This window comes from Coregonus clupeaformis, chromosome 18, assembly GCF_020615455.1.
Source record: "Coregonus clupeaformis isolate EN_2021a chromosome 18, ASM2061545v1, whole genome shotgun sequence".
Lineage (NCBI taxonomy): Eukaryota > Metazoa > Chordata > Actinopteri > Salmoniformes > Salmonidae > Coregonus > Coregonus clupeaformis.
The window spans coordinates 45,591,504-45,616,311 of record NC_059209.1 but is presented as its reverse complement, the minus strand read 5'-3'; the positions used below and the strand labels follow the sequence as shown (position 1 = coordinate 45,616,311).

Below are 24,808 nucleotides of genomic sequence, written 5' to 3'. Positions count from 1 at the left end.
TTTTTTCGTCTCTATCTCCAGATGAGTATCAGGGGGGAGTTTAAGTAAAATTCTTCCAAGCTTGTTTGGCTGGTAGCTTATTCTTTAGATGTTTGGGGCTGCTGGTAAACCATGATGTGAAGGCATAATCAAAGTGACACTGGACTAGCGTCTTTAGGGTGTCTGCCAGAGTCTTTAGGGTGTCTACAGCTAGGTTTCATTCCAATTGGCGACAGATTTTCATGTGAATATTCTAAAATCTTCATAAAAAAACAATATGCCATTTCAGAGTTTCCTTTAGGAAAATTGGCGCCAGACAACATCACATGGAAGATTTTAATTTACTGGACATTTTAGAAATGTAACAAATCAAATCAAATCAAATTGTATTTGTCACATGCGCCGAATACAACAGGTGTAGACCTTACCTGTCACCTATACTCCCTCTCCGGCGTTCGAGGTCACCGGTCCTGGGATTCATCATTTCGCGCACCTGCACGTCATCATCAGGCACACCTGGACTCAATCACCTTCCTGATTTCTTACACGGAAGCAGATTGAACAAAATGGGGAGGGACCTACCTGAATTTGTCCAATAGAAACTCTCGTTTTAGTTTCTGTTTGGCTAATGATAACACCCCTGTTTCAGAGTTTCAGGTGAGAGCAACTGAAGAGAAGGCAAGCAAAAGTTTTGTTCTGGTTCACTCTGTCAGGCCACTTGGAAACTACATTACCTTTGGAATATTGCTGTGCAGAAAGGTAATTTGGATTAATTCATTATGTGATTGTTGTATTGAATACTGCTCAGGAATATTATGAATATGTGCTGATGTACTCGAGAGTTGAAAGTACAAATTCCTGACTCACTCAGCAACAGCCATTAAGTTGGAGATGAGAACTTGCTGAAAATACAGTAGGTAGGTATTGTTGAGGATCTATTCTATCCTCTAGCCCTGGACAGAATGGGTTATATATTTCATTCTGTCCAGGGTTGTCTATCCCCCTTGAAAAGCTTGAGCGTATGTTAAGGGAAAACAAGTGTCCCTTTATCATTGTAGTTTCAGTGCATGATAAAGACTACCTTTTAGCTGAGTAATGTTTCCTAGAAACTAGATTTGAAATCCCAATGAGGAAGTACATATTCAAATGACTCAGGTAGTCATTGTAATCACATTTCTCTTAATGTGCCATATAGGTTTATCAACATGGTCACTTTGGGAAAGTGCCTTACATGCTCAAGACTACAGTTAGCTGTGATGTTTGTGGTAACAGTTTATCTGAATACAGGTGAGTTATCAAGTAATGCAACGTTTCCTAACCTAGTCGCCCTATGACATCCACTATTTTGGGCCCTTCTAAGCCCAGACTGCACCAGACAAAAGTCCACTTTTAAACTGATTCATTTCAAGGTTCATTTCCATTTATCTTTGTCAGGGGATGTAAAATGTGCCTGTGTGACAGCCATTGATTATATACACATATTTACACAAGGTTTATGTCGCTCGATGTAGCCGGGTGGAACCCAGGAAGTGTCCCAAGCCAGGTCATAACAACGTCAGTCTCTGTTGCACCCATTAGCTGGTGTCTGTCCTACAGTCGTGGTCAAAAGTTTTGAGAATGACACAAATATTGGTCTTCACAAAGTTCGCTGCTTCAGTGTTATGAGAGATTTTTGTCAGATGTTACTATGGTATACTGAAGTATAATTACAAGCATTCCATAAGTGTCAAAGGCTTTTATTGACAATTACATTAAGTTTATGCAAAGAGTCAATATTTGCAGTGTTGACCCTTCTTTTTCAAGACCTCTGCAATCTGCCCTGGCATGCTGTCAATTAACTTCTGGGCCACATCCTGACTGATGGCAGCCCATTCTTGCATAATCAATGCTTGGAGTAACTCCGAATTTGTGGGTTTTTGTTTGTCCACCCGCCTCTTGAGGATCGACCACAAGTTCTCAATGGGATTAAGGTCTGGGGAGTTTCCTGGCCATGGACCCAACATTTCGATGTTTTGTTCCCCGAGCCACTTAGTTATCACTTTTGCCTTATGGCAAGGTGCTCCATCATGCTGGAAAAGGCATTGGTCGTCACCAAACTGTTCTTGGATGGTTGGGAGAAGTTGCTCTCGAAGGATGTGTTGGTACCCTTCTTTATTCATGGCTGTTGTCTTAGGCAAAATTGTGAGTGAGCCCACTCTCTTGGCTGAGAAGCAACCCCACACATGAATGGTCTCAGGATGCTTTACTGTTGGCATGACACAGGACTGATGGTAGCGCTCATTTTGTCTTCTCCAGACAAGGTGTTTTCCGGATGCCCCAAACAATCGGAAAGGGGATTCATCAGAGAAAATGACTTTACCCCAGTCCTCAGCAGTCCAATCCCTGTACCTTTTGCAGAATATCAGTCTGTCCCTGATGTTTTTCCTGGAGAGAAGTGGCTTCTTTGCTGCCCTTCTTGACACCAGGCCATCCTCCAAAAGTCTTCGCCTCACTGTGCGTGCAGATGCACTCACACCTGCCTGCTACCATTCCTGAACAAGCTCTGCACTGGTGGTGCTCCGATCCCGCAGCTGAATCAACTTTAGTAGACGGTCCTGGTGCTTGCTGGACTTTCTTGGGCACCCTGACGCCACCTTCACAACAATTGAACCTCTCTCCTTGAAGTTCTTGATGATCCGATAAATTGTTGGTTTAGGTGCAATCTTACTAGCAGCAATATCCTTGCCTGTGAAGCACTTTTTGTGCAAAGCAATGATGACGGCACGTGTTTCCTTGCAGGTAACCATGGTTAACAGAGGAAGAACAATGATTTCAAGCACCACCCTCCTTTTAAAGCTTCCAGTCTGTTATTCTGACTCAATCAGCATGACAGAGTGATCTCTAGCCTTGTCCTCGTCAACACTCTCACCTGTGTTAACGAGAGAATCACTAACATGATGGCAGCTGGTCCTTTTGTGGCAGGGCTGAAATACAGTGGAAATGTTTTCTGGGGGATTAAGTTCATTTTCATGGCAAAGAGGGACTTTGCAATGAATTGCAATTCATCTGCTCACTCTTCATGACATTCTTGAGTATATGCAAATTGCCATCATCAAAACTGAGGCAGCAGACTTTGTGAAAATTAGTATTTGTGTCATTCTCAAAACTTTGTCAGTAATGCATTTACACTTATATGAACTGTGTAACAGATGTCCAACAATTGGGGTGTATTCACAAGGAACCAAACAGAACCAAATGGAAGCAAATGAAATGGGAAGGGACCAACCTGAATTTGTCCAATAGAAACTAATTTTCGTTGCAAATCGCAACTGTTTGCCATGGTTTGGAATAGTGATTACACCCATTGTGGAGGTGAAACTACAGTACCTTCAGAAAGTATTCATACCCCTTGACTTATTTGACATTTTGTTGTGTTACAGCCTGAATTCAACATTTATTAAATATATTGTTTTTCTCACCCATCTACACACAATACCCCATAATGACAAAGTGAAAACATGTTTTTAGAAATGTTTGCATATTATATATATATATATATTGTACCTTTGGCAATGATTACAGCTGTGAGTCTTTCTGGGTAAGTCTCTATAGCTTTTCACAACTGGATTGTGCAACATCTTCCCATTTTTTATTATTTTCAAAATTCTTCAAGCGCTGTCAAATTGGTTGTTGATCATTGCTAGACAACAATTTTCAGGTCTTGCCATATATTTTCAAGTAGATTTAAGTCAAAACTGTAACTCGGCCACTCAGGAACATTCACTGTCTTCTTGGTAAGCAACTCTGTGTTCCATTGGATTTGCCCCAAACATAACACTTTGTAATCAGGACAAAAAGTTAATTGCATTTTTTGCAGTATTACTTTAGTGCCTTGTTGCAAAAAAAATTTATATTTATGTTCTGAAATATTTGGATTCTGTACAGGCTTCCTTCTTTTCACTCTGTCAATTAGGTTAGTATTGTGGAGTAGCTACAATGTTGTTGATCCATCCTCAGTTTCTCCTATCACAGCCATTAAACTCTACCTGTTTTAAAGTCACCATTGGCCTCATGGTGAAATTCCTGAGTGGTTTGCTTCCTCTCCGGCAACTGAGTTAGGAAGGACGCCTGTATCTTTGTAGTGACTGGGTGTATTGATACACCATCCAAAGTGTAATAATAATTAATCATGCTCAAAGGGAAATGCAATGTCTTCTTTTTTAAATAGGTGTCCTTCTTTGCGAGGCATTGGAAAACCTCCCTGGTCTTTGTGGTTGAATCCATGTTTGAAATTCACTGTTCGACTGAAGGACCTTAGAGATAAATTGTATGTGTGGGGTATAGAGATGGGGTAGTCATTCAAAAATAATGTTAAACACTATTATTGCACACAGAGTGAGTCCATGCAATTTATTATGTGACTTGTTAAGCAAATTTGTACTCCTGAACTTATTTAGGCTGCCGTAACAACAGGGTTGAATACTTATTGACTCAAGACATTCCAGGTTTTCATTTTTAAATAATTTGTTTAAAAAAAATTGAAAAACATAACACTTTGACATTATGGGGTATTTATTGTATGTTGGCCAAAATCTAAATGTTATCCATTTTAAATTCAGGCTGTAAGAGTCAAGGGGTGTGAATAATTTCTGAAGGCACTGTATGTTGTTATGGTCACAGGACGTTGTTAGAACACAATGCTGCTAATGCAGGAACTTGCTTGAATCCCTGTCATAGGGACTCCATGTTCTTTGTAAATTTCAGTCCTGAATATGTGTTTTTCTCTGAACCCTAAGATGTCACAGTGGCTATGCAGATAACATCCACAGGGTCTCAGACCATTCAGAGAGCCCAGGGGGAGACAGTCATGCTGGGATGCACCTACACCCCTGCCCCCTCTGACACAGGAGAACTGGACATTGAGTGGTTGAATGTCCATCCAGACATGACCCAGAAAGACCAGCTGGTGAGACTACATAGCAGGAGACAGAGGGGGGGTCTTATTATGGATAACTTAAGGGGAGGGTTTGGAGATGCAACATGCATCGTAAAACAAATGTTAGTCTGAACATCCACTCATACCATTTCTATGTCAGACTAGTCTTGGATATTTTGTTTAGCTACAGGCGATCTTATCCTCATTGTTGCAGTAGAAAAACCTGTTCTTAACATTTGTTCTCAAGACTTGTGGTGTTTTTGTCATTTAACCAAATCTCTACCTCTCAGGTCATATCTTATACAGGAGGGCAGAAATTGCATTACGGGGACCCCAGCTTGTCTAAGAGGATGGACTTCACAGGAGACCCTGCACTGGGAGACGCATCCGTCTCCATCTCTACAGTGAAAGCCTCAGACACAGCCACCTACCAGTGCAAAGTCAAGAAGGCACCGGGTGTCGACATGCGAAAAGTCACTCTGGTAGTGATGGGTGAGGAATGCCGCCCCTCCCAGACTGGTTTCTGTTTGACCAGTTTCATCATTCTACTGTCCTGTGTCCTCTGTTTTTAAACCTGCTTTCTCACTGAAAAGGAATGTTAACACCCTGGTGCTCCTTTTGTTCTTCTCTATATACTTATTTCCCTGTAGTGGAAATGCACTTAGAAGGAATCAGGACATTTACACAATGGCCCATTTTGTAATTGGTCGCAGAGATGCATATGTTAAGTAAAACAAAGGAAATGGTATTCTTCCTCTACACACTCTTTTATGAAGTTATTTTCCTGAGACAGTTTTACCTCTTCTCACACACCAGTCCCTCCATCAGTGCCTAAGTGCTGGGTTGAAGGCGGCGAGGTGAAGGGAGCCGATGTCTCCCTCCGATGCAAGTCATCCGTGGGATCCATCCCCCTTAACTATGTCTGGACCAGAGAGAGTGGAGGGGCCATCCCGCCCACAGCAACACAAAGTAGGAAACAGGAACTAAAGTCTCTAGATAAGACATGACACACACAACCATAGATCTACTGTACATGTTGATGTACTGAGGTGAGGTGTAGCTTGTAGCTGGCAGTGTTTGTCTTTGTTTCATTTAGACTCTCAGACTGGAGAGCTGATGATAAGAAATCACTCAGAGAGCTACATGGGAAATTATCTGTGTGTGGTGTCGAATCCTGTGGGCAAAGAGCAGTGTAAATACACCCTGCACGCATACAACCGTAAGTTTAAAACAACAAAGATTTTTAAGCCTGTTATTTGGGAGAAAGAAAGTGAGGAACAGTGCATATGTTTGGACCTATTCCTTGGAACCTGTCTCTGAATATCATGACTTCCTTTTTAGCTCCCAACAAAGCAGGGATCATAGCGGGTGCTGTGATTGGTGCTCTGCTACTGTTGCTCTTCCTCCTGCTTCTCATCTGGCTTCTGGTCTGCTGCTGCCACAAGCGTCGCTATGAGAAGGAGGTTGCCCATGAAATCAGGTATGAAATATGACATTCCATACAGTCCAAGAATTACATGCAGCAGACAAACCGGAAAATGTGTTTAACTCCTACCGTTCTATGCCTCTCTTCCATGGCCTGGCCCTGCCCACCAGGGAGGACGCCCCAGCCCCAGAGAGCCGCCCCGCCAGCAGGAACTCCAGCTTCCGCTCTGTCCTAGACTTCCGCTCCAACCCTGGGGTGGTCTACAGCTCCGTGAGAAAAGGCCAGCCCAAGAGGACAGAGTCAGACCGCAGGAGCTTCTACACAGACAGTAGCTTAGGCACGGCCGCCCCCAGCGAGCTGAAAGCCCCTCCTTTACCACCTGTGCTGAAATGTGACAGCAGTTATGGCCACCCTGTGTAACAATGTTTTGGGTTGGGGTAAGGATGAGCATGAAACCTCTTATCACATTTTTTAAGTGGCAGTTTTAGGACATTTTGCCAACCTTTAGTATAAACAGCTATATCACATGCAGGCCCGGCATTACAGGATATGTATAATCTCATTACCCATGCCACTTCCACCCTGCACTTTGTGCAACAGACTGGGAACTATTGGTGCAATAGTGCAACTATTGGAGAAATGGTGCAATGGATAATGTTTTAGTCACGTGAAGCTCAATTGAGGATTTTGCCAATGAGAATGAGTGAGAAAGAGAGATTATATTTGTATGACAGATGTGAATGTTTTTTATTCTATGTATGACATATTTTGCCTAATAGACAAGTAACCAAAATGTTTGTCATCTTTTCTATAATTTTACAATGAAAACAGATATTTTACTAATAATTTGTTTATCAAGCACGTGATTCTGAATCAGTTGTATCCTGTATATCTATTTGTGTCACCAATCGAAAAAGCTAATGACCCTACCCTCAACACACCAGGCCAAATTCACGAGGCAACTCATTTTGACTACGGTAGTGCTGCAGATTTGATTTTGAGACTGTTTCGTTGAAAATTATTTTCTATGATTGTTAATATGGAATGACATTGTGTGCCAGTCAGATATGTGATTAAGATATTGATTTTGATATAAAACTTGTTAACAACAGTATGAAATCAGACTGGCCTCAGAAGGCAGACAGCTCAGATAATAAAAGCTTGAAGAAAGTCTATGATCAAAGGATTTTTTTCCAATCGTAGTACAGTGGAATGTCTACAATGATTGAGTTGGATGCAAGGATCCCTGGGTTTTTGCTTTCTCTTTGGTTTGCATCGTAGTATAATATTGATCTACAGTGGGGGAAAAAAGTATTTAGTCAGCCACCAATTGTGCAAGTTCTCCCACTTAAAAAGATGAGAGGCCTGTAATTTTCATCATAGATACACGTCAACTATGACAGACAAATTGAGAATTTGGTCACCTACAAACAAGCAAGATTTCTGCCTCTCACAGACCTGTAACTTCTTTAAGAGGCTCCTCTGTCCTCCACTCGTTACCTGTATTAATGGCACCTGTTTGAACTTGTTATCAGTATAAAAGACACCTGTCCACAACCTCAAACAGTCACACTCCAAACTCCACTATGGCCAAGACCAAAGAGCTGTCAAAGGACACCAGAAACACAATTGTAGACCTGCACCAGGCTGGGAAGACTGAATCTGCAATAGGTAAGCAGCTTGGTTTGAAGAAATCAACTGTGGGAGCAATTATTAGGAAATGGAAGACATACAAGACCACTGATAATCTCCCTCGATCTGGGGCTCCACGCAAGATCTCACCCCGTGTGGTCAAAATGATCACAAGAACGGTGAGCAAAAATCCCAGAACCACACGGGGGGACCTAGTGAATGACCTGCAGAGAGATGGGACCAAAGTAACAAAGCCTACCATCAGTAACACTACGCCGCCAGGGACTCAAATCCTGCAGTGCCAGACGTGTCCCCCTGCTTAAGCCAGTACATGTCCAGGCCCGTCTGAAGTTTGCTAGAGTGCATTTGGATGATCCAGAAGAGGATTGGGAGAATGTCATATGGTCAGATGAAACCAAAATAGAACTTTTTGGTAAAAACTCAACTCGTCGTGTTTGGAGGACAAAGAATGCTGAGTTGCATCCAAAGAACACCATACCTACAGTGAAGCATGGGGGTGGAAACATCATGCTTTGGGGCTGTTTTTCTGCAAAGGGACCAGGACGACTGATCCGTGTAAAGGAAAGAATGAATGGGGCCATGTATCGTGAGATTTTGAGTGAAAACCTCCTTCCATCAGCAAGGGCATTGAAGATGAAACGTGGCTGGGTCTTTCAGCATGACAATGATCCCAAACACACCGCCCGGGCAACGAAGGAGTGGCTTCGTAAGAAGCATTTCAAGGTCCTGGAGTGGGCTAGCCAGTCTCCAGATCTCAACCCCATAGAAAATCTTTGGAGGGAGTTGAAAGTCTGTGTTGCCCAGCGACAGCCCCAAAACATCACTGCTCTAGAGGAGATCTGCATGGAGGAATGGGCCAAAATAGCAGCAACAGTGTGTGAAAACCTTGTGAAGACTTACAGAAAACGTTTGACCTGTGTCATTGCCAACAAAGGGTATATAACAAATATTGAGAAACTTTTGTTATTGACCAAATACTTATTTTCCACCATAATTTGCAAATAAATTCATTAAAAATCCTACAATGTGATTTTCTGGATTTTTGTTTCTCATTTTGTCTGTCATAGTTGACCTGTACCTATGATGAAAATTACAGGCCTCTCTCATCTTTTTAAGTGTGAGAACTTGCACAATTGGTGGCTGACTAAATACTTTTTTCCCCCACTGTATGTCTAGACGCCTCATTCCAGATTCAAGCCTGCCACAAATAATTAGGCATGTTTTCGTTGTGGTCTTGCCAACCAGAATGCTTTAGAAGGTTGACACCCAGAGCACTAACCCTGTAAAGTGTTGAATTAACACAGAACATGAAGGTGAGTCAAAGGCAGGTTGCCCCCTTAATCACATGTAAATCGACCCTGTGGCCATAGCTCCAGGAAGGACATTTGGATGGGAACTGGACCTTCCGCATGAGAGGTTTTGTTCAGTGTCTGTGGTTTGGCAAACATGTCATGCTGCAATTCAACGGATACAGTAATTCCACCGGATAGTCCCCTGTAGCTCAGTTGGTAGAGCATGGCGCTTGCAACGCCAGGGTTGTGGGTTCGTTTCCCACGGGGGGCCAGTATGAACATGTATGCACTCACTAACTGTAAGTCGCTCTAGATAAGAGCGTCTGCTAAATGACTAAAATGTAAAATACGCTGAGCAAATTGGCCATTCAATTTCACTGTAAGAGAAATGTAAGCTACAAATTGAAGGAAACGAACACGTAAGTAACAGTTATAAACATATGTGGATATTAAACTGAGAAAAGCCTGGGTCTCCAAATTTCATCCCTGTAAATTATGAGGGCATACAATAGTAATTCTGAATAACGGCACAGCTATTTATAGCCTCCTTCACTTTGGAAAAGGGGCTGCAATACATGTCCTGTTTATATGATTTTCAGTTTGTTTCCATATGACTGGTTTCACATTCGTCTCCAGGGATCATAAGGGAAAAAAATAATCTAAAACAATTTCTATGTGTATTTACAATCCCCTTCTCTTATCAATAGCTCTCATCAATTTATAAATTACAGTGCATGGAGATTCTATCGGAAAAAATAAAGTAGATGCTTGTCCCACTTGGAACCGGTAGGTTCGCTAGACCTTGTTCATTGTTTCCTCGCATATAAAGGTGGTGGATTATTAGGGAATCAAGTCAAAGTCAGAATATGGCATATCTATAGACACCTCCGCCACACCTTCATTTCTTTGATCTCCCCCCAAACGAATAGCGAGCAGAATACGTGTAGAAAGGGAATTACGTTCAATTTACGAGCGCTTAACTCGAGTCGGAATTCCCACCCTAATGAGCACACATCTTCACCCAAGGCCTATGGAAATGCACTGCAACCACTGCCTTTTGCCATCAACACCAATGCAAATAGTATTGTGAATAGAGTTTGATGCTTCTCTATAAATTCCAGTCAGGCGACTCTGAAATCAAAGGTTCTGTGCCTCAACTTGATGCCATTCTCAGTCAACATCTTCAGGCTACTTCTAAAAGCCAACCTTTGGGGGGAAAAAAATTATCTTCAATGCTAAGGTATTGAATTGTTTCAAGTTGTACTAAAATAACGAAGAGAAAACAACATCAGATGCAAAGGGATCTTTGTCTGAAGTAAAGTTCCATCCAAAATAACCACATTCAACATGGTGTAAGTGCTTACCTCAGCCTTGTGGACTTTGAAATGTTTTTTTTTCGATTTGTACATTTCTTCCACAGAGAAAAGAAAGTCCTGGCTATGTGTCACTCTGATTCAAATGAAAACCCTGGTAAATGTCTGAGTTAAAAAGTGAAGAATTTGAAATATGATATTTGAAACATTTGAGCACTAATTCCACCTCAACCTTGAACACTTCAACATCACAGAATTTTAAGAGTGGAATAACAATATTCATCATATTCTACTATCAACATTTCTGGTTTTATCTTAGAACAGCTAAATAAGCTGGTGGACATTGTTTAGAGAACCAACAGCACCATGCAATGAGCCAATAAGGTGGCTATCTAGACCATAACTGGCCTGATGTCTGTCAACCTGTACATCTTCCTGATGTCTGTCCTCACAATGTATGTCAACCTGTACATCTTCCTGATGTCTGTCCTCACAATGTCTGTCAACCTGTACATCTTCCTGATGTCTGTCCTCACAATGTCTGTCAACCTGTACATCTTCCTGATGTCTGTCCTCACAATGTCTGTCAACCTGTACATCTTCCTGATGTCTGTCCTCACAATGTCTGTCAACCTGTACATCTTCCTGATGTCTGTCCTCACAATGTCTGTTAACCTGTACATCTTCCTGATGAGCCTAAAGAGCTACAGGCAGAACAAACACTGGACCCCCTGTGAGACCATCAGCATAGCCCTGTCCGTGGCCAGTGGTGCCCACCAGCTGCTCTGCAGACTCTGGATGGTCCTCTGTAGCTCAGCTGGTAGAGCATGGCGCTTGTAACGCTAAGGTAGTGGGTTCGATCCCCGGGACCACCCATACACAAAAAACGAATAATGTATGCACGCATGACTGTAAGTCGCTTTGGATAAAAGCGTCTGCTAAATGGCATATTATTATTTTATTATTATGACTATGGACAACATAGACAGAGACTACTGACTGGAACAGCTGTTCTACACGTTAATGATACTGACAGTGTTCAGCCTCAAGTTCACCATCATGTGGACCACCGCCTCCCTGACCTTCTGATTGAGCCTATCCACTGTGACACCAAGATCCAGAGGCCATCCTGAAGCACTGTAGTCCTGGCCATCCCTATGTGTGGTCTCAGCACCTGTCTGCCCATGCTGACTGTCCTCGTCCCTGAGAACAACACGTGAAAACAAGAACTGTGGTGCCATCATGTCTAATGACACCCCGGGCATGATCTAGATCACCGTTTATCTAGTCCTCTCTGACATCCTCCCGGGAGTACTGATGGTAAAGGGTTGCATATCCATCTCTGTTCACCTGGCCATCCATCTCCAGCACATGAAGGCCAGTACCAATGTTTCCCACGCGCCCATGCTGGGCTCTGAGATGCGGGTGATAAACCTGACCTTCGCACTTGTGGTTGCTCTGTGTACTATCAGGTAACGGTGAAGAAAGAGAATGCCATTGTGCTCTCTTTTCTCTTCTATACCACTTTCAGTGCCTTGGTTCTTATCTATGGTAAGAATGCCTTCTGGAAGGCTCTCCTCCACTCTTACAATGTCTGCCTGGATGAGTTTTCTTGTCTATCCTGCCTGAAGGTGCTGGAGACCAAACGCAAAACCAGCTCTGCTCACACAGTCAAACACGGAGGTCAAACCAGGGTAGGAAAAGTGGCCTGGGGGTACATTTAATGTGTTTGAATAGTATGGGTTTAGAGCCATCTGCTTGTCTGACCACTTCACTTCATCATTAGGTTCAATGCGTTTGTTTTTCCAGTCATAAAACTATAATAGACAGCTTAAAGACTTTTTATCCACATTATTTTATATAATATCCCCGTCTCATTTGTTTAATGTTCTTATCAGTTTAATTAAGCAGTTTGTATTATGTGGTGTAGTTAAGTCATGATTATAAACTGAGTAGTTCGCGCCCTGGATGCGGATTGGCTGAAAGCCATAGCATATGAGACAATATGGAGGCGAAATAAACCTGTTTATAATAGCAATAAGGCACCTCGGGGGTTTGTGCTGTTTTGGCCAATATATCACGGCAAAGGGCTGTATCCAGGCACTCTGCAAGAATAGCCCTTAGCGGTGGTATATTGGCCATATACCACACCCCCTCAGGCCTTATTGCTTAAATAACCTCCCGTGTCTTTTGCCATTATAGATATTGATTAAAATATTTACAGGCCTTATTAATATCATGGCCTTTGCCATAGTCTACAATAAATGCCTCTAACTCACCTTTGTTGTTTCTCTGATCTCAACAGCTAATATCCAGTGTCAGTTTCTGAGAGCATAGCGAATGGGATTCAAATGGTTCTGTAAATTGTTCTGACATCTATAACCAGGTCATTAGCATAACAACCAAACAAGACACTCCACCAATCAAACTGCATTTGGAAAGTGTAGACAAATATTTTGCTGAAAATCTGTGCCATGTATAGTGGATGAGTACATGTTCTGTAGAACCTCTGCTCACAAATCATCTAAAATATTAAAGGAAAATATGTGACAGCCATATGATCTTTCATAATTTGGCAACACTGACAATACCCCACTGCTACATTCCCTCTAGCACCACCTAGTGAAGTCTAATATGGGAGATACACAGGGGCATTTCTGATCATTCAACTGCCCTTAAAGGAAAACTCCACCCAAAAACTATATTTTGGTATTTGTTTCATTAGTCCATTGTTGATATAGGACCAAAATGTTTTGCTTGTCAGCAATCTTCCCCGTATGATGCAACTTCAAGGGAGAGTGATATCCTGTCCCCCAGTATCTGACAGGAAGGAACAGGCCATTAGGAGGCCAGATTACCAAGACCAGTATCTACATATCACACAGGGCCTACTGCAATAAATTACACTTGTAGTAAAACTCCCTCGCCAGCCCAGACGACACTACTGTACAGAAACAGACTGCTTTCATGTATGGGGAACAGTCTTGTTTTTTACTACAGTCCACTTAAAGAAACAATGTTCTGATCTTGATACATTTAATACCGCTTTGAAGAATGTTCTCTTTCTCAATACAGAACATAAAAATAAAGCATGAATATGACAGAAGCAGAATAACATGTACAGTATAACATGCAGAACCTCTGGTATCTCAATGAAATTACTGGCAGACATACATTTTCACATTCCACATCACTATTTACCGGAATGGAAATTAGGTTTTGTGTGACAGAATGAAAGGAATCTCACTGTCAAAACATCTCACCAGACGTCAAGGTCCTTCATTATCCTCTCAATTATCACATAATTATTCATCAAAGAAGGTATAATGAAGTCCCAACTAGTGCCTTTTATGTCCTTGATAAGAGAGAAGGGATGATACAGGCTAGATATGAGTACAGGATAATGATTCTAAGAACTTCTGCTGAGGACAGAGGCTGGCTGTCTAGCCTTCTGTAACAATACCTCCTACAATTCAACAGAACAGTTTGTTGAAATCTTTATTTTTGTTTGGTCGGATTTACAAGTTGTATTGGTAAAAAATATATATATATTACATCTCTTCATGCTACTATATAGCTTTAAATCTCTTTACAAATATCTGTTCTGATCATTGTTAGAAAAACTCATACAAGGTTAGTTCCCTTCTAAAATATATTTGATCCCTGGAAATAGTCTAACTAAAATACTGACTCATTCTTGCACTATATAAATCAAAACGGTAATTTCTGAAAGAGATCACATGAGCAATTCAGAGGAGAAAGAGAGCATTGCATTGTTTTGAAAACAACAACTATATGAGACCGAATAATAAAAAAAGAATGTATATATTGATATAAGTTGAAATGTTCACTGTTGAAAGTAGACCAATGTAAATGACCATGTTTCTATCTGTTCAACTCAAGTTGCTTGATGAGCGCATACCAATTAACTTGAAACCTTTAAAATCACTGAAATAAGTTAAAGTAATACAACAATTCATCAATAAAAGCCTAATAAAATGAAACTATGAAATGCACCTGTCAACTCTAAACAGATTATTGAGTTTGTGCCATACCGTGTTAAAATGACAACTTGCTAAATATATCAAGCTGATTTGTATAGAAAGCAAGAGTTCAAGACATACAGTATTTTGTTCTTATAAAACATAAAAAATATACAATTTAAAAAATCTAATTTACATGAAATCCATCCAGTGCATGTCTCTAATGAATCTGAAATCATTGAGGTACTATCTTAGTGTGCTTTCATCACACAATTATGTAATGCATAGTTACTCAGAATTTATGAGTTAGTCAAGGTTTTTCAATGTGATTATCATCCACACATTTATTTTGGGGAAAGTTATATTTTAATTACAATCTCAATTCCCCCAAAAAGGACTACTATGCATGTACCACCTATGATCTATGACTGGGTCAAGGGAACCAAAAACTCATCCAGGGTCGCAACCATAGATTTAGACTATATAATCAACAACAATAGAATCAAAGTCTGTTGAAAATCACAGACCACACATTCCCTGCCATTGATCAGTAATAGTGATTCTAATAAAAAGGTTTTCACCTAGCTATATCACATAATAAAACATGAAAATGCAGTCACCGCCTGTGCTTTTCTTGACGAATGCCCAAAACAGGCACTGGAAATTATTAACAGTCCAGTGTGATTCCAACACATAATGACAAAAGACAAAATTGAAGCTTTGGTCATTCCTTATGCTAGCAGTGATATTCCCAAAATATATACTACACTATATACAACAACACCTCAAAGATCCTTGGGAAATATGCTACGGTCACCGTTATTATTGCTTTTTCAGAACTATATACACTTCCCAAATCATGAATTAAATCCACATTGATCTAATACCACATTCCCAGGAAACTAGACTATAAATGGACTCTCCTCTAAAAATGAAAAGACTTGTGACCCCACGCACCACGGCTTACACAGAAATCTGTCACACTCCATTTTACAACATACCATTCAATTACTTTAGTATGGAAACAATTATGCTTCTGTTTCTTAGAGATTTACAGGGCACACACATCACACGTACCAGTTTGTTGGAATAACTTGTAGTAAGTATCAGAAACATAAATTGTTGACATGTAATTTTGAAGTACATAACAGGTTATAGTACTGGTCCTGAAATAGTACTGTAGATAAAGTGCTACAGTACCACAAGATGAACCAAGCCCTTATCCCAGGCAGCAGGTCTGAACCAGATGAGAGGGACTGTCCGGGTGGAGGATCCTCACTGAGGATTATTCTCGTAGGAGCCAGGGAACATAGACTTCCTGGTCTTAGGAGGAGGTGGAGGGGGCTTGCTGTCAATTTTCTGAGGCAGAGGAGGGTGGAACTACGGAGAGACCGGGGGGAAAAAAGATAATGTTAAAAATATTCTGTTTCACAATGTGCATTTTACTAAAAATAGAGATGTTTTCAGTCTAGATGTACCTCAAGGGAGTTTTGGGAGATGTCAAACATCTCGTGGGGATGTTTCTTTGGTGGCATGGGTGGGGGTGTCCCAGGAGTGTCAGTGGTGGCATTATTATCACCGGGGAGAGATGAATAATCTGCAGAGAGAGCGAGTGACAAAACACACACATTTTAGGCTGCATGACAGCTACAACAGTTTGTGTGTGAACTACATGGACAAGAGGTAAGGATCCTAAACAGGGTTCTGTATTTCTGTGTGCAGGGTGAAGCTGTACGCATCTCTTTAAGTTTGTGTGGGATAGGCTGCTTTGTATGTATGCTTTGTGTGTAGCTAAGCTACGTACTGGAGCTGTGAGGAGTGTGAGGAGAGGCTGGCAGGGGGCTGAGAGGGTTGCCAAGGCTGAGCTGAGAGGAGGCACCCTGGAACAGAGACAGGGTCAGGCGACGGTCCCCAAACTGCAGACTTTTGGGTCTCTGCGGCTTCTCTGGAAGGGTCTGCTAAGGAGTAGAGTACAAAGATACAGCCCTCCTTGAAATCACAGTCAAGTAATTACTGTGAATGTATTAGCCATTTGTGCCTTAATGCATGAGCCAAAAACAGTTGTAGTTACCTCATCTATGTCTGTCTGTCTCTCCACCAAAACCTGTGACTTGCTCACACTCCATTCTTTTCGGTTCTTTCGACCGATCCGGTTGTCATCCTCAGAGCGGGACAACATCGAGGCCCGGCGATCGTTGGCAGTGTCACGGGACAACAGTGAACTGATGATGGATATCAGGTCATCAGGACAGCGAGAGAGAGAGAGACAATGGGGGGGAGGTATACAGTTAGAGGGTTATATTGGCATGTGCAAGACTTCAGAATGTCACACTGTGAGATGTGGAAAAGCACAGACAAATATTCCTTACAAACATAGCAACACAAATAGACTACACCAGAGCAGCCCAAAAGGGAGACAAACACAGGGACTGAGGAGGGAGGGAGGAGGGGGACTGACTCCTAGGAAGAGGAGGGAGGATGAAGGAAGGAAGGAGGGAGGTGAGGGACTGACTCTGGGGAGGAGGGAGGGTTAGGGACTGACTCCTGGGAGGAGGAGGAGGAGGGAGGATGGAGTTGAGGGACACTCCTGGGAGGAGGAGGGAGGATGGAGGAGGTGAGGGACTGACTCCTGGGAGGAAGAGGGCCGGGAGGGTCCGTCAGAGGAGGTGGAGCCGCTGGAGAGGCCTGAGGAGGTGGTAGAGAGGATGGAGACAGTGGACATGCGGCGCAGGGTGGAGGACAGGATGTAGGGCATCACTACGGAGCCCACGCGACTCTTCTTCCTTTCAGTGAGAGAGCACGGCTGGGACACACAAATGGGATTAAACATCATCAGGAAACTTGGCAGGGGGTGAGTGGAATGACAGACAAAACACTAGCAGCAATAGAGTGCCTTCAGCAAGATGTATGGTCCTGCAGCAATATAATGTAAACTCTGCTTTGAATGAGGGAAGTTTGATAGGGAGGCAGAGGAGCCAATAGCTAAATTTGGCACACTCTTAAATTAAATAAGAGTTTGCTATTGGCAACTGACCAGGGTTATGACGCCATAATGCTTCTCTACTCTCTCCCGCAGGTCAGAGAAACAGGTGAGCAGGCGGTTGTGTAAGGGCTTCAGCTGCTCAGTGGATTTCTCTCCGTGGATCCGGATCCCATCAGCCAGGAGAGGGATCTGAGGGTATGAGGAGGAGGGAGCCTCTGTTCTTACAGCAGGTACTTTATGTCTAAGTACAGGTTCAATAACAAGGAGAGAATGAGGATTTACCTGGAGGGCAATAAGATGTTTGAGGACCTCAATGCTCTCAAGGTCGTCTGGGTGTTCATGCATGTAGGTGTCCGTGAAGAATGCCTGAAGAGAGAGAAAGGGGGTGGAAACAAGTTTACCATTTTGAGACATGAAGATGTTGTCATATGCACATTAAATACTAGCTAAAATAACAGAGTGACCTAGAAAATCAGAATATCAGGTTACAAATCTTCACTGAAATGCGAGACAAAATTGTATAGGATTCAAGCTCCTAGGAAGTAATAGTCAAGTCAAACCTTCTCGTAGTTGGAGTAGCCACCCATGACGGCAGGGTCAACAATGCCATTGAGCATCATGGAGAGTGGGTGGACGGACGTGGAGCTGTCACATGCCTGCTGCTGCACCAGGTTACTGAGCTTCTCATTGGCCATCTCCATGGTCTCCACAGCATTCTGCAGAGGGCTGATCTCCTCCTGACCAATAGGAAAACCAGGAGAGGTGAGGAGACATCAAAGTGTAAAAGACCAAATTGGGTGAGTAGGAACTATTTGCTATGGGTGGTAGCGGAGTACTTAACCGTGTTTAGATTCAACATACAGCACATTAACACCAGTACGTTTGTCTTATTGTGATTGTCATCATCATTACTGAGAGAACTTACAACAGAGATGGACTTCACTTCGAACCATTTGAGAATCCCTGGGAAGTGATAGGTTGTGATGTAAGTCGTCCTCTCGATCCACATGGTCTGTAACATGAGGCGGAAAATATTAATGAATGGTCAACACAAATGTTGAGCAACAACCTCTTTTATTCAACATCTAATCACAAAGGGTTACATTCCTGAGTTTAGAGATGTTCAAAGACAGGAGTGTGTGCATGCAAATGGAGGGATTTGGCTTTGATAGGGCTCTGCAGCATGGTGAGTCTGTCTGAGCTGTGTGCGAGGTACTCACTGCAAATTCATTGTCGGGGTCCTTTGCACCTTTCCTGAAGGGTCTGGAATACTGGAACTGGTCCACTTCATTGGTTCTGTAGTAGCTAGGAGAGGAAGAGGGACAAAGGAGTTGCATGAGTAAGAACTAAGAAAATATATTCAACCACAAGCTGTTGTGTTCCTTACTTCAAGATCTGCTCAGGAACCCCCTTGTCTTTGAACTGGGTGGGCACAGTAAGGACTGGCTTGACTGTAAAACACTGGATGTCTGTAAAGAGCAGGTAAGGATAAGACTGTGTATTATTCAAAAAACTAAAACATTTTTAGTGCTGTAGGGGGAAACGGAGACGGGGGCCAGTGGATTACTGGCTCAAAACTGTCCTTGAGAAAGGTCTAATAAGACTTGCCCATAAATGGGAAATACATCAAATGAATAATGTTCTGACTAGAAGCATTAACACCAATTAACATTTAAATAGCATTCATAGCTGGGAGCATGAGGGCATGCTTCAACAGAGATGAAGGATACGCTGTCCTTGGGAGTTACAGATGTTGTCCCCAGGGGGCGCGGTGCTGGTCATCCTGGCTGCATTGGGGAACTGAGACAGCAGCTTCAGACTGAAGTCCTCCAGCCACTCATACTCCTTACCACGGTAGATGAACACTTTGTTCTGTATGAGCAAATCCATTCAAAGATAGGGTGAGCCACTATATATGGTAGCAAATCAAATATGAATGATATGATTTAATTAGAACGTTGTTATAGAATGACATGCTACAGAAGATGTCAAAGCTTAAATTTAAGATGGACTGTGGTAGACAGGAATGTGCCCCTGCACTGTAGAAATAGATGTGCTTCTGCCAAATTAAGGCTATTCTGACCTGAAACTGACAAGATCATGGAAGGTATTCAATCCATAGAATCCCCCACTGCTTTATGGACCTGGTAACTAGTATAGCCTGCATTGTACATCGTCATTTAATTTTATTGAGAGTTCCATAAGTAAAATGAATAAACGGCACATGAATACAAATATCTCAGGTGTATGAGACAGACCTTGAAATGTGCTATGGAGGCTGGATTTCTGAAAATATGTAATAATCTTACCCTGAGGAAAGTGGGGAATCCAAGGCCATAGTATCCCACAGCAAAGTATTCTGGCTGAGGTCGCATGGCATGCATTATATTCTCATAGAACTGGGCTTGCTGTTTCTGTGGACAACAGTAGGGAGAGTATAGAGGCTGTAGTAACAATGAGCTAAATTAACAAAGCCACAATCAGGAACACAGATAACAAACAACAGGAAACACCTAAAATACTGTAGTATCTAACCAGTTCCGTGTGCACTTAACTTGGTTAAGTGTGAAATTTGAGGATCCATAATGAACATAGATTCATAGCAGTGTAGCAAAACACTGTTTTTGTACCACTCCATTGCAGATAAGGACTGTTGAATACCATGATGACACAGTATTTACAAAAACATGACTTAAAATAGAGTATCACATCATAATTAACTGAGTGTTACTTCCTAATGGCAGATTCCAGTATGTCAACCGGCAGTGCATGGGTGGGACAATTGGGTAAAAGGTTGGACACAAGTGTGGCAGCAACTCTGATATCTTCCCCATTTCCTCAAATTGTTTCTGCAGTAATGGGTTGTTTTTTTCTTCAACTATCACTGTCATTTGGATTGGGCTAGCTGAAATGACTTTCTGTCTTAGACAAGACATGGTTGTCTGGTTGTCCTAGCCCTTGACAATGTATCTTGAACAATTTATTGGCATTGTATCTAATTAACTCCTAGACTTTGTGGGCACTGAAAAGCATGTTAATACAGCAGTGGACCTGATCCTATTGAAAAGGCCTCACACTAAATTGGCAGTGGGCTATTGACATTTACATTTTAGTCATTTAGCAGACGCTCTTATCCAGAGCGACTTACAGTTAGTGAGTGCATACATTTCTTTTTTTCATACTGGTCCCCCGTGGGAAACGAACCCACAACCCCTGGCGTTGCAAACGCCATGCTCTACCAACTGAGCTACACAGGACTACACATTGACAATCCCTTTCTGGCATTGTATGTGGAGCCTTCATAAGCATTATTTTTTTACATGTAGAAACTAAGAGGATAATCATTTTTGGTTTTACTGTTTGCATGTTTTAGGGACAATTTCTATTTAGTAGTGACAATATTTTGATTAAATCTCAGACTAAAACACGATAGCAAATGATAAGTCCTCTTACCAGCAGCTGGCTAAGCTCCATGAAGTCAAACATCTGGTTCTCGTGCATCTTTGCCAGCTGTTTACCCATCTCAATGGCTTTCTCCCACATCTGAACAGATAAATGCAGCAGTTGGTAAAAAAAGACACGAGATGTGAACATGGTCTAGACATCACCATCTGTCCGTCACTAACACCTCTATTCAATCAAACTCAGACAGCAGGTTTCATGGTTGATGTACTGCGGTGAACAGGAGAAATGTTTAGCCTAACCCAGAAACCTGGTAACCATGTTTGATTTAATATGGCCCTCAGCTTCTTTTGTAGCAAATGAAACTGACAAATATTTCTGACAGTAGCTCATATGGCATGTTGAGGGGTAAGTAGCATAGGATCTCTGACACTACATATGCTGTGAAATATAGAAACGTTTGGTGTTCATACGTGTATTTGTTTGATTTACAACTGCACAGAACCAAAACATTTAATAATAAGTCCCACAATTATCTACTTGTGGTAAGTTGCAGGTGCCTACAGGGTAAAAATAGCCATTCAACTAGTTTTGAAAAGAGAAAACAGAACATTCTGCTCCATTGCACTCCATTGTAAAGTGCAACGGTGCCAATATACTTGACAACATCCGTAGAGCATGCTTCCTAATAGGGTGACTGGGTGAGAACTCACTTTGCCCTTGTCCAGGTTACAGATGATCTCCTGGAAGAGTCTCTCTTTGAGCTCCTGCTGGGTCCAGACATGTTTGCCATGACCGGGGATCAGATGTGGGGCACAGGGCTTGTCAGACCACTGAGAAGGGCAATTTACACAATACACAAAGCGCATTTAGTTTTCTAGTAATGTATGTTATAGTAAGTTAACTGGAATTTTAGGGAAATAAGCCAAAGACTGCTGTTTTCATTGAAAGTCGAATTGAATGTTAATCTGAGTGAGACCTCAAGGAGTTCAGCGTGAAGTAACAGGGTGTAGGCTGCCTCCGTGTAGTTCTCACAGACAAGGTGTAAATCCCTTAGCTTGTACAGATACCTGAGGACAAGGTCAGTATTTTAGAGTGATATCTAACAGATAATAGACAGAATCTACCGCACACCCAAAGCTGATTTGTGAAGGTGCTGGAGGCAAAAGGCAAAACTGGAGAAAAAGTCTCTGTACACTGCCAGTCAGATGTACATTTATTTTAATTATAGCTGAGCTTTCGGTCAGTCGACCTTGCTCTGATGAAGGTCGGCTGACCGAAAGCTCAGCTATAATTAAAATACATTTGCAGCTGACTGGAAGTGTGCGGATACTTTTTCCTGTTTCAGATTGATAGCTAACAAAATGGGATCCAAAGAAGAGTATTCATTAAATCATCCGTCTCACCGAATGTAAATGTCTTCCCGCTTCTTCTCCTTGTAGAAGTTCTGTCACAACCAGAATAAAAACAGTGGAAAAACTCAGCTTTTGTACAAATGTTTGATAATATTTTTTAGGTTAAAATCAATTGGTTCAATGTAGAAACATAACATCTTCATATAATATTATTCTGAGGTGGCGAGTGTGGCTCAATCGTTCTGATTAGAGTGTGAGTTCCACATAAACCAGTCCGAGGTGTTAGTTAGCACCTGGTAGGCGCTCCCCTGCCTCTTAGTGATGTACTGTAAGGGCGTACCAGGACGTTGACGGTGCAGCTCATGCGGAGCTCAGGGCTCTCGTCATGTGTGATGGTGCGGTAGGCCAGTAGCTTCTCCAGCAGACTGCTGAGCAGCAGAGCCAGCTCCTCCCCTGACTGAGACAGGTATCTATGCCTCCGGCAGTGCTCCAGTAGCCTACACAATACCAACAATACAAAATGTCAATGAATGAGGGAGTTATATAGTCCTTATTTAAGTCTTGACTATGAAACCATGAGGTATGACTAATAAGAAAAAGGCATTAGCCTCTGACTGATTGGCAGGGTTATTGGCAGGGTGCTTACGTTTTCTCCAGCAGGATTTTGTACTGTTCATCCCCACGGCCTCCCTCCACCTCCTGATCCAACTTGGTGATCAGTTCATTCTCAAACTACAGGTACAGAAAGACAAAAACAATCTGCTCAGCCAAATACAGCTGGGAAACTCTGTTTGTACAGTAATACTGTAAAGCCAGACAGGAAGGACTACTGTGGGCAGCTATCTCACCATGTTAAAGGTGCGGCTGGGAGTGAAGTTGTGCTCACACTGCATCATGTCAAAGAAGATGGGGAGGGTGGCTTTCCTCAGCTCTGGCTCAGGCACCAGGGTAGCCTTCAGGATGGGCCCCACCATGGCAGGGATGAACTTCATCTTGTGGGGGCCTGAGGGATGCACACAGGATAAAGTCAGAAGCAAATGTCACACAAGCTAATTTGAAAGGGCAATAAGTGGCCCTCCATTTTCATGCAAACAGGACAGTAAACTCATGAAATGGTTAACAAAAAGCAGGCCACCATGAAACTAGGCAATAAAACAACATTGTCCTCAAAGCCTTTTGCCACTGAACAGGCCATTATATAGATGTCTCCATTTGTTGAACTTCTGTCTCACAGAGATAACAACCACCGGACGGTACTTACCAAGATTATACCACATATCTCTGATCTTAAAGCCAATGCTCTTCCTCATGTCTCCATACCTGTAACCACAACATATAATTATACTACATACAGTAGAGCAAATGCACACAAACTTACTTACAGCATAATTTCTTATACATAAAATTCAGTTCTCTGTGCAAATCTTTATTTAGTATTATTAGTTTAAGGGAATCCGTATATTAAACTAATTGAACCAAAGAAGAAAAGGACATACTTGTTCACTATTTTATTCCGTTTTTCTTGAGAGAAGGATTCCAGTTGCAATGACTTGTGGGTAAGGAATGCAACAGTCAAGTGGAAGTAGTTGTTCCAGAGCTGAAAATAAAATATGATCATTTTTTACACAGACATTGGGACAATGATTGAGCTAAAGAAGTTTACATTAGCAGAGAGACATGGATGTCTTTTGTCCACCCCATCAGGAGGCGGTGACTGGAGACCCACCTGCAGCTCAAAGTGGGTCTGGTCCATGAAGTACATGTTGAGGACCTCAGAGTACTGGTTGATGGCCCGCAGAAACACCCCAATCTGCAGGAGGTTCATGGTCATCCAGTCAGAGGGGAAAACGTTCCCCATCAGGTCCTTAAACATGATGAATGTCTCCATCAGGAAGTCCTGTAGTGGGCCAGGGAGAGAACAGTTACCTTGCCTGTACTGAAAGTACCTAGACGTATGCATCTTCATGTCTGCACAAACATGTGGGGGTTTTGTTTCTGACCAAGTCGATCGATTAGTAACATGCTGAACTATGCACAGCAATCCCCTAGCATTTCTCATATTAGACCCACACAGCTCAGTAAAGAAGCAAGGACAGGGAGAGCCTCACGTTGTTCCAAGTCAGTCCCATCAAATGTCTATAATCAATAATCACTTCAGGAGCAGTTACAAGCACCAGCGGTTGAATGCCAGCTATCAACTGGATGATTCAGGAAGAGCCATGCCCAGGGCAGGGGAGGTGGGCCGGCCCACTTACAATGATGTCTTGTCTGGTCTTGAAGGTGCTGATGTAGTGGGTGTAGTGCATGTCATCCATTTGCTTCAAGATGGCAGTCATGCAGGCTAGGTAATGACCCTGCCATTGAGAAGACAGAGCATCAGTCACCTTAGTTGTAAAACTACTTTAGGTTCCTACATATAACATGTTTTATGCTTATAAGCTAATTATAAGCTATCATTCATTGTTGTATGCTTATAAGTGCTAAGTTATTTATAGGATGCATAGAAG

The 24,808-nt window shown here is 42.2% G+C and overlaps 2 protein-coding genes across 4 annotated transcripts in view; one reads left to right on the top strand and one right to left on the bottom strand.

Annotated features, from left to right (window-relative positions):
• Nucleotides 1–620: 620 nt before the first annotated feature.
• LOC121587336 (coxsackievirus and adenovirus receptor homolog) lies at nt 621–7,495 on the top strand. 2 transcript variants are annotated; one of them, XM_041904238.2, is made up of 8 exons: nt 621–738; nt 1,175–1,266; nt 4,755–4,924; nt 5,185–5,386; nt 5,711–5,863; nt 5,991–6,113; nt 6,236–6,374; nt 6,491–7,495. In XM_041904238.2, exons 2-8 carry the CDS (start codon nt 1,185–1,187, stop codon nt 6,738–6,740), a joined length of 1,119 nt encoding a protein of 372 aa, XP_041760172.1. In that variant the 5' UTR covers nt 621–738; nt 1,175–1,184; the 3' UTR covers nt 6,741–7,495. The 2 variants fall into 2 exon arrangements, with proteins under 2 accessions (XP_041760172.1, XP_045082962.1); XM_045227027.1 differs by lacking the exon at nt 1,175–1,266.
• Nucleotides 7,496–13,597: 6,102 nt separating this feature from the next.
• Nucleotides 13,598–24,808, bottom strand: part of LOC121530859 (dedicator of cytokinesis protein 5) — a 30,246-nt gene continuing 19,035 nt past the window's right edge. The window contains exons 28-51 of one of the 2 annotated variants that reach the window (XM_041836155.1): nt 24,557–24,655; nt 24,028–24,198; nt 23,798–23,898; nt 23,563–23,621; nt 23,150–23,304; nt 22,948–23,033; nt 22,642–22,798; nt 22,353–22,393; nt 21,926–22,016; nt 21,660–21,779; nt 20,998–21,087; nt 19,854–19,958; nt 19,275–19,416; nt 18,932–19,013; nt 18,765–18,849; nt 18,470–18,556; nt 18,105–18,281; nt 17,827–17,910; nt 17,596–17,733; nt 17,189–17,364; nt 16,633–16,783; nt 16,366–16,519; nt 16,040–16,158; nt 13,598–15,941 (exon numbers count right to left, since the gene is read on the bottom strand). In XM_041836155.1, coding sequence (XP_041692089.1) covers nt 15,837–15,941; nt 16,040–16,158; nt 16,366–16,519; nt 16,633–16,783; nt 17,189–17,364; nt 17,596–17,733; nt 17,827–17,910; nt 18,105–18,281; nt 18,470–18,556; nt 18,765–18,849; nt 18,932–19,013; nt 19,275–19,416; nt 19,854–19,958; nt 20,998–21,087; nt 21,660–21,779; nt 21,926–22,016; nt 22,353–22,393; nt 22,642–22,798; nt 22,948–23,033; nt 23,150–23,304; nt 23,563–23,621; nt 23,798–23,898; nt 24,028–24,198; nt 24,557–24,655 — 2,775 coding nt within the window. In that variant the 3' untranslated portion in view covers nt 13,598–15,836. The remainder of the gene's footprint in view (nt 15,942–16,039; nt 16,159–16,365; nt 16,520–16,632; nt 16,784–17,188; nt 17,365–17,595; nt 17,734–17,826; nt 17,911–18,104; nt 18,282–18,469; nt 18,557–18,764; nt 18,850–18,931; nt 19,014–19,274; nt 19,417–19,853; nt 19,959–20,997; nt 21,088–21,659; nt 21,780–21,925; nt 22,017–22,352; nt 22,394–22,641; nt 22,799–22,947; nt 23,034–23,149; nt 23,305–23,562; nt 23,622–23,797; nt 23,899–24,027; nt 24,199–24,556; nt 24,656–24,808) is intronic. The other variant, XM_041836156.1, reaches the window with a different exon arrangement.